This window comes from Ascidia mentula, chromosome 7 (assembly GCF_947561715.1).
Source record: "Ascidia mentula chromosome 7, kaAscMent1.1, whole genome shotgun sequence".
NCBI lineage: Eukaryota > Metazoa > Chordata > Ascidiacea > Phlebobranchia > Ascidiidae > Ascidia > Ascidia mentula.
This window is the reverse complement of record NC_138572.1, coordinates 2906647-2918466: the sequence shown is the minus strand read 5'-3', so window position 1 is coordinate 2918466 and position 11820 is coordinate 2906647. Positions and strand designations below refer to the sequence as shown.

At 38.9% G+C, this 11820-nt stretch overlaps 1 protein-coding gene across 1 annotated transcript; it reads left to right on the top strand.

The window, feature by feature from the left end:
• Positions 1 to 3429: 3429 nt before the first annotated feature.
• On the top strand, positions 3430 to 9478 carry LOC145909190 (adhesion G-protein coupled receptor G6-like). The gene is made up of 16 exons (XM_082996520.1): positions 3430 to 3518; positions 3727 to 4032; positions 4345 to 4617; positions 4889 to 5010; positions 5192 to 5332; positions 5437 to 5525; positions 5645 to 5771; positions 6013 to 6222; positions 6563 to 6685; positions 6852 to 6989; positions 7129 to 7238; positions 7489 to 7696; positions 7778 to 7904; positions 8202 to 8362; positions 8849 to 9022; positions 9158 to 9478. Exons 1-16 carry the CDS (start codon positions 3461 to 3463, stop codon positions 9308 to 9310), a joined length of 2520 nt encoding a protein of 839 aa, XP_082852646.1. The 5' UTR covers positions 3430 to 3460; the 3' UTR covers positions 9311 to 9478.
• The last annotated feature ends 2342 nt before the right edge of the window (positions 9479 to 11820 follow it).

Below are 11820 nucleotides of genomic sequence, written 5' to 3'. Positions count from 1 at the left end.
GCCGCCCATTTCTCGTATCTACGTTCCTATGAAACCTAGGCACACAAAAGGCGCAGGCTCTGCTTCAACGTAAGTACGTTTAGGACAAAATCTTTTTTCTTGGTCAGGCTGTCTGCGCTTTATAGTAGCTTTGGACTCGGAAGCATAGAAACTTTATTTCAATTGCTTGTATGTCAGACTTCGGATGAATTTGACACAATGTCAAAAGCATTTTGGTTTGTATGACAAGGAAGTGTGTCTCAGAGAGGTCCCTTGAGGGACGGGGCTTTCAGTAGTGAAATACAGTTATAGACAGTTCGCCATTTGCACATGTGCGCTGCAAGGATACGCTAATTAAAACGGTTATTAACGGGCGTCGTGCGTAAAGGAAGTTATTACGAAACCTGATATCAGGGAACCAAAATTGCAATATTGCGTTAATGAGATATTCGCCTTCCTCGATTTCTCTGATATATTAATATCTTTAGAATTTAGTTCAAGGCAAGGAAGCCATTTAAATAGAAATGATATTTCCCTGCTGATTTATTAATGTTTTACATAGATTGCGGTTTTCCCCGTGTAATGGTAAAACTTTCAGTAAATTTCTCTAAAAATAGTCTTGTAATGTTCAGTGAGATAAGCAGATAGGTTTGTTGTCCGAAACTGTGTCACGCGAACGTACGAAAGGGGAATAACCGAACCGAAAATCTATAAATATTAACCAACGGAAAAGGATGTGACGCATCTACAATGCGATCGTTTGCATGGTTGGTTTCTCTAACTTGTTTTTTGAAGTTTGGCAGAAACTACAGTTTCGAACACACTTTCGAAGTGAAACTGCGTGATGCAAACTGCTCATTAATCTCCACTTCTGTGTCTGTATAAAAATTGCATGGTTCTAAGAGACATTTACCCTCACAGCGATAAAATTGTTTGTTAGCGAAGTTAAGTTTGGTAACTAGGAATGGACAAAACTTTAACCTAAACCTCAGTTAGTCTGCATTTTGCCTATTTCAGAAATAAATGTTGAAACGAAACCCTTATAATCCTACTCCACAACCTTATGTTCATACACTGATCTCTTTGTTGTTACGTGTATGTTGATTGTAACTGTTTACTGTTAGATGTTCGCATTTATCTTCACAATAACTTCCTCGTCATCCGACCACTGTATATTTTGTGAATAACTCCCTTTGTGAGTAATTTTGGACAGTCATCCTAGCAAACAAACAGAGTCGTCGGGACTTAAACTCGAAGTACCTTGTACAACTCTTGTTGAAAGTTTACGTCTCTGCAACCTTGAATTTGTGTACACAGGATTGTATTGGGATCTTTTTGCAATTGGAAAGAATTAGATTGTCATTAAGTCGTTTAATGCGTTCTTTTCTTTCACAAGTTTATTATCCAAATCGACAAATTCCCAGGCTTGGAAAGCTGCAGGAGGCCACACAACACACTTTCTGGGTCGCAAAGTGGAATCATAGTACATCAATGATCTGAACTATTTTTTAAACTGTACATTGTATTTTGTGAATTTGGCGCTAAGTCGCTACATTTTGTAAACGTATTGGTGTCTAATTTTTCTCGATTTTTACCTCGCACGGTGGCGCTAGCGCTCGGGTTGCCCCAAAAAATAAACACGAAGCAAAATGAAATGCTTTGGCAAAGTGTAAATTTTAAATTTTTAGTAATTATTTTCCACAGAACCACTATTGCGACATATCAAGTCTCATCAGTGCAGCAGTTAATGACGGTTGTCGACTAACTAACCAGATAGAGACTATTCCAAAACAACCTTTGAATTTATTATCTTCAATTATATTTAATAAGTGTATGCTCATATTGCAACCAATAAATCAAATCACTTTGAAAATTGGCTGAAGTTGTAACATATTAGAACGGTGGACCATGTGTTAAGAGTAAACTGTATCTGGGGCACACTAGTGCTCATATCATGTAAGCAGTAGTTCATAAAGGGCTTTTTTGGAAAAGATATGTTACCGTGTTTGGTTGCAGGTGTGCAAGGTTGTGTCGACCAACCACAAGATTTTTACATATTACAAAAAACCCACTGCAAGCAGATGCAACGTCAAGTGTTGAAGGAGAAATCTCACGGCTGCCCAATACCAGGAAATCCAAACTTAGAACGTGTCACTGGCCTTTCTGGTTACCCTCAAGTTTTGATCCTCTGCCAAGTCACTGGAATTACAAATATGGCTTTCTTTCTGCAAAATTTTAAAATATTTTAAGCACATTCATATTTCAAAGTATTCTTGAAGTCTAAGATCACAAACGCGATCACTTTTTGGATAGGTGTGTTGCAGCGTTTTTGGTTTTAAACCTTGAAAAGAACCATCAAAGTCAAGGTTCCAAATTATATGTGTAAAGTGACTCAGCATTTTTCCTATTGTACTAACCTAAATAAGGCATAAGCCTCGGGCGGAATAACTCGTCATCTACCGAGCAGTAGGAAATGGCGTCACATGTCATGTGCCAATTGCCACTTGCCATCCTGCCTCTGTCATTCCAGACTAATGCAAGAGATATATATCACCCTGTGTAACAATGGGATTATTATAGTGATGTACAGTAAGTAAGTGTACTAACTGAGTACACTGAGTGGAAAGAGACTGGCCCATATTGTTATTCACATTGTCATGTTTAAAAGAAAACGTTTCGGCAAAACCTTATGCCATCATGTTAATAACAATATGGGCCAGTCTCTTTCTACTCAGAATTATGAGGAAAAAGATTTGTGTTCCCAACTGAGCATAATTTCTGTACTATAAACAAACATTACGGTGGGGGTGACCCACAGCAAACACTCTTCATATATTGGACATTTTTAAGCAGTGTACAGTGTTGCGTTTTAAATCAAACGACGCATGTCGAGGAAAACGTTCTGTGTTGCGTTCTCAGCCCCAAGGCGTAATCCAACGTCCTCTTTGCGATTGATTGTAAAACGCACACGTTGTGCAGATTGCATTCGAATAACCAACACAAGTTTACATTTAAGAAATCAGAAAGGCAAGTCCAAAGAGTTACAAGATTTCTGGCAATGCTACCGAAGTTGACCCGTGTTTGGATTCGCTGCGTCTATATCTGCTCACCGTGTCGTGTCTCAGTATAACGTACGTCACGTAATCTGTGCGAGTCGCGGAACGACTTTTTTGTCAAGGCGCGTAAGACTTCTGTAAATAAGTTCTTCCGCCTTAAAACTACAGGCGTTGGAATCGAGTCCTTTAGTGTTTTAGAATAGTTTGGTATTTATCTGACTTGGTAATGATCTAAAAGCGAAGCGCACAATTTTATAAAATAAAATTTTCGTTTTATTAGGAGGGTTTCAGCAACATGCAGCCAACGCAGCTGTTTAATATGTGTTTGTTACAGAGTTCGGTGTCGCAAATGTGAAACTAAAGTCGCACTAATGGAGTTCTGTTGTATTTATTTAGTGGAGTAAACAATTGTAATTTGCCGAATAATGAAAAGGATATTTGGTTTTTCGACGCTGCTGGTTATCTTGTGGTCAGAGAATGCAGGTAAAATACATGCAAAAACTTTACTAGGATGTTTTTATCATAGTAATTACCAATGCAATGCTTTGTCAAAATCAGATAAACCTCTTATGTTGTACAGAGTTGACCAAAGAGGGTCAAAGCAATTGAGAAAAAAATAGTGACTTTTGTTTTCTGAGTGACTTTTCTACAAAAACAGTTTGTTTTTTCTAATACAACGTTCCTTTTTTAGCCCCGCTAATACCATTCACTTCTCTAACAAGCACTTCGAATGCCAAACCAGTTTTTGTGCCAACAACCATTTACACGAAAGCAGTCTACAAAACAACGGTGATTCCTTACCCCAAGGTAGTCAAAAAATCTACAACGTCAATCCCTAATGCTGTAACTACTACGAGTACATACGCTAAGTCTACGACATTCAATGACCCATGCATTGGATCTAACTGTCACAAATACGCAACCTGTGTCCCATATAAAAAGACGTACAAGTGTACCTGCAAGGGGCGGACAGAAGGGAATGGGATTACATGCACTCGTAAGTATAAAATATCTTTGTTTTGTCGCACTGTTTGCTGATCACGAAGTTCTGTTCTTGAACAGGGTTTGAATATATGGCATAGTGTACTAATTTGGAAACACTTGTTTTTACCTTCTTTTATTAACGAAAAGACGTATTCTATTGCTTAGTTCAATATTTTGCTGCTAAATCTAAGCGACCAGAAGTAAGTCCCAATATTCTTCTTTGTTTTACCTTTAATTAAAAACCGTAAGCATGCATGTACATATTGATACACAGTTGTTCAAAAATCAAGCATAATATAGAAATTTGTATTGACGATTTGTTCAGCGTTTTGTGCTGCCGGACAAGCAGTAACGGGAGGCATCAACTTGAATTTAAACACGGCGAGGCGAAGGCGTTTTATCGACGCCGGTCTGAATGCCATAGCAGGAGCCATCAACAATATTGGGCCTTCTGTTCCTAACATTGCACTTCCCAGCCTCCCAGTACCTCCAGTTATACCGATCCCCGCCAATACCACAATCAATCTGCCGAACGTTCCGTTAACTTTTCCTCGTGCTAGCCTGGGAGCCATTGTATCATCGAAGGAATTATGCGGAGGTAATATGTGTTACATATGAGGTACGAAGGCACTCATAAGTAATAATGTCATGTTTTGTCGCCAAAGAAGCTTACGTATAGCTTATTGTAATATAGCGTACTTAAAATCCTAACCCACATAAATTACAGTAAATTAATAAAAATTGACATTCAATGAATTTGGAGTATTAGTGGTACAATTAGTAATGTAAAACGATACAGTTAAGCCAATCCAATTAAACTTATCTCGAAACAGTTTGGCAATCAATCAGATTCAATTTAAACTGCTCAGGTACACCCTGCGCACAAGCAACCTGCATAAAAGATGCTTCAAACCCAAAGAAAGCAGTATTTGTGCTAAAAGCAGACACAAGAGTGCTTCAGTGCAGAGACTCTATTGCCGGCATCGGTGCCGTAAGTACACATAACTTGGGCGGACAATTAACAGCATCGGTCAAGACTTATATACTTTGATGAAAACTTGATCGAGATTCGTGGTCAGGATATCCTGGGTTCGAATCCCGGTTTGGTCAAAAAAATGTACATATGTCTTGGTCTAACGGAGTAACCTACAGTCAAGATTTGTGTTTATCAGATGATTTCGGTAAATTCGCTCAGTGTAGAAGAAGCGGTCTCCTGTCTGAGTTACGTCACTTCAACAAAAATCATCAGCATTGACCAAGCTGCTGTGATTGTGGAAGGGCTGTACGACCTAATTCACCGGGACAATTTCCAGGTAACACGTAATGTGCATTCCAGAAAAAGGGCATTCAAGCATTTGCTCAGAAGGCACTTAGAAAATATCTTTCCGTACCCTAAAACAGTTGGTTATCACTGCAGGTCAGTCAAGCACTTCTACAAGAAGCGATGCAACTAATTAATAACGTGGCCACTATCGTATGGGAGAATATACCGTTGGAGAGCTTGAGGTAAATATGGCAATCAATGCATCGATTAAAACTTCATAACTGGCAGCATGTGTTGACATGTTGAATGAAATGCAAGGGTTGCCTACGACGACTGAATGCAATAATTTTCACGGTTTCAGAAGGAAGGAGGATATGGCGAAATTGGTGGAAGTCTTGGAATCATTTGCACACAGATTGAATCTCCCAACTAACGAACTGCAGCAAGCAGTTGCTCCGATATTTTACACCAGCGATGTTACTGTGAAGGTATAAGGAACGTTTGACAGAGATATAATTGACAGCAAAGGGCCCTCGTTTGCACGCAACTAAATGAAACCAAACATCCATAACTTATATAAGTTATATTGATGTAGCGTGATTAAGCTCACGAAAGCTCGTGCGATTATAAGTTATTTATAAGTCAGTCTGTCCAAAACAGTGCACCATCAATTACTAATATTTTGTCAAAAAAATATCATTGATGCAAACCAACAAGTATTTTTTTCAGGTTGTGGATTTAGTGCAAAACGTACATGAAGCATTAACTCCCTACACCAGTTTCAATGATTTTGCTGGGACCGCGGCACCTGTATCGATCAACCTACCAACTTCGTTGCTTCAGAAAGCCTACAGTAGCTTCAATCGCACAAATTTGCGCGTCTCATACATCGTGTATCATAATGACTTGTTCTTCCCTTCAACTGGCAATGTGTCTCATGTATGTCAAGAATCTTCAGTAACAATGACCATTCGGTTTATATTTAAGCATAGACTCCCACTTTTCAATTAGGTCTTAATCACAACAACACAAAAATTATTCATTCCACGTTTATCAAAACACACATGGCGTCATAGTATGCCTTCCTTCTGGCTTCCAAAATTACCGATGGACAATGACTAAATGACTGATGTGGCAAATTACACTCCCTGTCACCGCACGCACAAAATGACCCTTTATTTTGAAACACAGTTTTGATGGACTTCAAAGTTAAAAAGGCCTATGAAGCTACTATTACCTTGAACTGTAGTGTTTCATATATGTATGTTTTCCATTACAGGTTGCATGTGCCAACATAGAAAATTTTAATGCGTCGACCGACGTTGATGATCCTATTACTGTCACGTTTCATCAGGAGAAAGCTAAACAGGGAAAAACCAAACTAACGACTAATCCATTTAAGGTACCCAAATATAACCTGAAAAGGCATCATATTTCAAACAAAATGCGATGAAAATCTTAGCATCATTTCGACTGACAAGGGCATTTAAACCGTTGCCAAGTCGCAATTGCGTAGTCTATGATTTACACATTACTTAGAAATTAACGTCGAGCCTGTATTCCTGCAGGATCTGGTGACTCGAACACAGTGCGTGGTTTGGGACAAAAACAGTCTCTCATGGACACCTAGCGGCTGCCAGTTCGTCGTGGGAAGTTGGCCTCCACAATGCAGTTGTACCAAACTGGCTAATTTCGCTATGCTTATAGTAAGTTTTATCGACTTTTAGACGTGTTGACGTCAAGATTTTTTTCGTCTCACCACAAAATGTGGAATTTGTGCGACTTTTGCTTTTTTCCTAGTATTAATGTTCTGTCAAATAACTGAGATATTCCATTTCCTTGCAGCAAGTAGAAATCCTTCCATCGGCTTTTATAATGGCTGTTGTGAGCTACGTTGGATGTGGCTTGTCCATCCTTGGTCTCTTCATTACCATATGTGTGTTCCTATGTGTTAGGTAGGAAAACTGTATCCTGGATCTGTAACCAATCATAGAATGCGTCATTGAAATCAAAAAATTTTTTGCATTCAAATTGGGAGAATCTGACTCTTCCAGCAATAATGCAAATAATTCATAATTCTGTCAAAGTATAATCCATTAGGAAATTGTGAAAAAATTTTCAACAACAAAATTAGCGATAGGGGAGAGCATTCCATGAAACTAAGAATGGTCGTCTAGTGTTTCTAAAAATTGTTTCTTTTATTAGAGAACTGCGACAACGGACACCGACGCCCTTTATCGTCAACATCAGCTTGTGTTTACTGATTGCTAACATTCTCTTTGTTGCCGGGACTAACCAAGTGGAAAATCGCATCACTTGCTACGTCACTACCGCCCTTTTGCACTACTTCTTGTTAGCCACGTGGTTTTGGATGACCTGTAATGCGGCAAACATGTATATGGCGTTTGTCAAGGTACAAACTTGTGAAAGAAATACATCATGTGTTAGTTGGACTAACATTGATCCCTGTGTTTACAAATTCGTGTGTACACAGGTGGGGGAAAGGAGGACCTTTGCCCGAAGCTTGGCTGCTGCTATTTCTTATCTCCTACCACTTGTGATTGTGACGGTTACTGTTGTTCTGACCATTATTCAGCAGGATATACCCAAGTATCGTGAAGGTGACAAGGAGCATTTATGGCGAAGCAGAACATTTTAAATGGCTGCCTGCAATTGCCTGAAATGCTCAGAAGTTTCCGTGTTCTTTGCTGATTCTTACGATAAGCTTGAGTAAAATGCTGTAGTTTATGCATATTTCATAGAGAGTACGTTAGCGATCTGGAAGTTGTGTATGTGTATATCAATAGCGTAAAATGGTCAAGCGAACTAAATGTTCTCTTTGTTGTTTGTATAATAATTATACAAATATTTATCATGACCTGTGCTTGTATCTCAAGCAAATCCAAACTACATTGCAGACGATATATTCTTTGAATCTACCTACAACTCACGTCATGTATGCTGGCTTCATTCCTACTCCCTTAACTACGGCTTTTTGGTCCCCGTTGGAGTAATGGCTCTGGTTAACTTGGTGATATTCTGCTTTATCATGTACAGCATCACCTGCAAAAGAAAAAAGGTTAGACAAAACCCGGGCCTTTAATACCTTAAAATAATTGCCTTAAAGGGAAATTAAACACATTTCCCAACAGATTCGAGCCAATGTGCAAACATGACCAATCGAAACAGTGGCCATCTGTCTGCAGCTTATACACATGACCAATTACAGTTGATAAATAAGAAAAAAAAATTCCCAACACTAATATAGACTACTGTACGTTTATATAATTTTGTAAGCTGCAGACAGATGGCCACTGTTTAGACCTACAAGGTCTCATCATTGCAGCTGGTGTGACTTTCAGACGACTTTGTTTACCAAACGGCCAAGCAAAGACTTCCACTTTGTGGTGACTATACAACCACCGTCAACCGTTGGGCACCAAACTAGGTGCAACCTTACGGAGAAAACAAGGTGGAAACACTATGGCCAAGCAAAGCTCAACCAATAGTGCCGTCAGGCCCCGTGTCATAATCTGCAGCTTACCACTACAGCATACTTTTGCAGATTAGGTCATCGGTAAGAAGCAAGGCCACAAAGTCCAGCGACGTAATGAAAGCATTCCAGCTCGTCATTCTCATGGGTTTGACGTGGGTGTTTGGTTTTCTGCTTTTAGTTGCAGATAACGTGGCGTATAAGCAGGTCATGGCGTGGCTCTTCACAATCTTTAATTCAACCCAGGTGCAGAGAATTTACTTTTCTAACCTTGTTAAATCACAACCATTTCTTATGTTTCGGAAATTTCGCACAAAAGCGGCCACCATGGTACAACCTACAACTGCACGTCGTGATTTACACATTTCTTGCGTTTTGTAGGGCTTCCTTTTGTTCTACGTCAATTGCGTCCGCAATGACGTAGTTCGGAAACTGTGGTGGGATCCGTGCCTCAGAGCTGTATGCTGCTTGCATGAACCCAACTCACAGAAGAACATACAACAAACGAGGACGATTAGCACTACAAAGACTTGACAAGGGTTGATCACAAGACCATCCGCTCAAATTGCAATAAATCTCACGATCGTCCTACAACCACCCAGCGAGCCAATAAAGTAACAATGACGTACAGAGACCTGGTGTTTGGGTTCAGTTTATTGCAAATAGCACACTTAATGTACTCGTTACCTCGGGTATATTGATAATTACGTTTATGCATGACATTAAAGCGATTACGAGCAATGATTTATAAATGTTGCTGATCACCACTGCCGTCATGGGAAATGGCGAATAAAAACCCCACATGCATCAAGCACATTAGTGATTATTCAGAAGCTGTGAACGACTTAGAGATTGGGGGTAGGCCAGATATACTTTAACTGACATTCATCTTATTACTGTCTGCAGTGCGTTGCAGCTATGTGTGTATATCGGATGGCAAGTGCCAGTGTTTACAAATAGCATTTGTGTGTAAGCCAAACGTGCGGATTATGAAGTGGCATATGATGAAACCAAGTACTTACTGTTTCGCTGCGCTTATTCTGGGACAATTGAAATTTTCCTCGGGTAAGATACATTAAATTTCTCCTTGGTGTGCTTCCGTACATTTGGCCATGTGACAAAAAATTTTGAGGAATTTAGAAATGCTGCTTAACGTTGCTTTTTTTGTACGTTGCTGAATACTGCTCTTCTGGCATATTTAGCAATAAAACATGCCTGGCAGAGTCAGTGACAATTTATTTAAATTGTACATAGTTAGTGAATCTAAGTGTGTTTTTTCGGTTGAAATATGAATCCTATTTTCACGTAAGTATAAAAATATTTGCAATTTAATACTGTACGATGATGTTTAAATTACTGAAAGCTTGTGATTAATATAATATTATACAAAGTCTTTCGTATCATGACAAAATTCTTCGTTTGGATTGGACCGTTGTCTATATTGGCCACTGAAGTAGGCAACACAATCCGAATGGCTTGATTAATGGCGAACAGACTACAAATTATTGATGACTTCCTTTCATTAAACAAACGCACATGACTGAATCATTGAACGCAGACAATTAGGCCAAATTTACTGATCACACCTTGTTATGATGCAGCACAAACATGTGGTGGGGATTTCGTGGCAAACAGTAGCACTCAAGAGGCCTATTCTGTCGGCTATCCCAATTACTATGAAGACAACTCGAACTGCACGTGGAACGTCTCCCCTCAAAACTCTAGCGGGAGTTTGTATATTAAAATTGTGACCCTTAATACGGAAAGCTGTTGCGATTACTTAGAGGTATAAGCAATGGTGTAAACATTTGCATGTGCTTGTGATTCAGTTTACTGACTAACTGATTAAATACCAACTGGTTGCACATTTAAATGCAATCATTCCCAATTAGAGTGCGTCATCTTTTTTGACGCCGTCACCGTGACGCAACTGCCGTAGCTATTAGCATCCACATTTTGTTTGCATTTAACTTATTTGCAAATCGCCCTTTTTATGTATCCAGTAATCAAACCGAAACTAAGTTTTTAGTGCGGAATAATTGTACTTCAAATTTAAGCCTTAAATGGTCAAAAAATTCAAGTATTTTATACAGGTGTTTGATGGCAACAATCTGCTTGGAATATACAGAGGAAGCACGAGCAACATAAACATCGTAGTTCACAGCTCCTCAGCAAGACTTGTTTTTCACAGCGATTCATCTGTGAGCAACACAGGATTTCTGTTCCAATATATGGAAGGTGTGTCAATACGTGTGAACCATGTTCGTACTCTGTCATCTGTAATTTCTGGTAAAATAACCAACCAACAATATCTCACCGCAATTTAAAGCTGTTGAAGGAAACAACCAAACTACACGTATTTAGTGCAAAATACTAAACTGCGTGATAAACAGCAAAAGCGCACTTAAAAATAGTAAAAAAACTTAAAAAAACGTCTATGAAAACTAGCTAAGTTATATCACCTTGGGGCATAACATCACTACAGAATCGTAAGAAAATAACTCCCTTCTGTTTAATTATATTACACGCTGAAACACTTACTTTAACAGTTGAAACTTGCGGATATACTCAGACAACAAGCAACACAGAGCTAACGTTGGATCTTTCCGGTGCCAAGGGTGTCCAGCAGTGTGGATGGAATTTCTTTTCCGCTGGATCAAAAATAGGCTTGAAAACAGCAGTCACGTTGCAAAACGACAGCACCAGTATTTTTGAGGTTACATAGTTGACCAAATGCCAGTTACCTAGTATTACATAGTATCATGAGTGATTTGTGTTAGTTCAAAATTTTCACAGTTTATATCCTAATTTATTTATGAATCTATAGCTTTTAAGCTAAAATGGAGTAAACTCAATTGGTAGATGCGTTGAACGAGGTTGTCCGTCGAAATGTTTGCTTGCGATAATGAAAGTATATAGGTCCATATAAGGTCGAAAAAAGCGGTTGTTTTAAAAACATGTTTGGTTATACTTACAAACAGTTTTAAATACAATACAGTGTGTTTGATATTGTTACCTCTTACCCGAATACCCAAATCTAAGAC

What these genes read in the sequence shown, in the direction of transcription:
- LOC145909190 (XM_082996520.1), top strand. Translation starts at nt 3,461, where the DNA reads ATGAAAAGGATATTTGGTTTTTCGACGCTGCTGGTTATCTTGTGGTCA. An exon ending in TTCACCGGGACAATTTCCAG is followed by an intron (nt 5,333 to 5,436) that starts GTAACACGTAAT and finishes TTATCACTGCAG; the next exon opens with GTCAGTCAAGCACTTCTACA. An exon ending in CAATCTTTAATTCAACCCAG is followed by an intron (nt 9,023 to 9,157) that starts GTGCAGAGAATT and finishes TGCGTTTTGTAG; the next exon opens with GGCTTCCTTTTGTTCTACGT.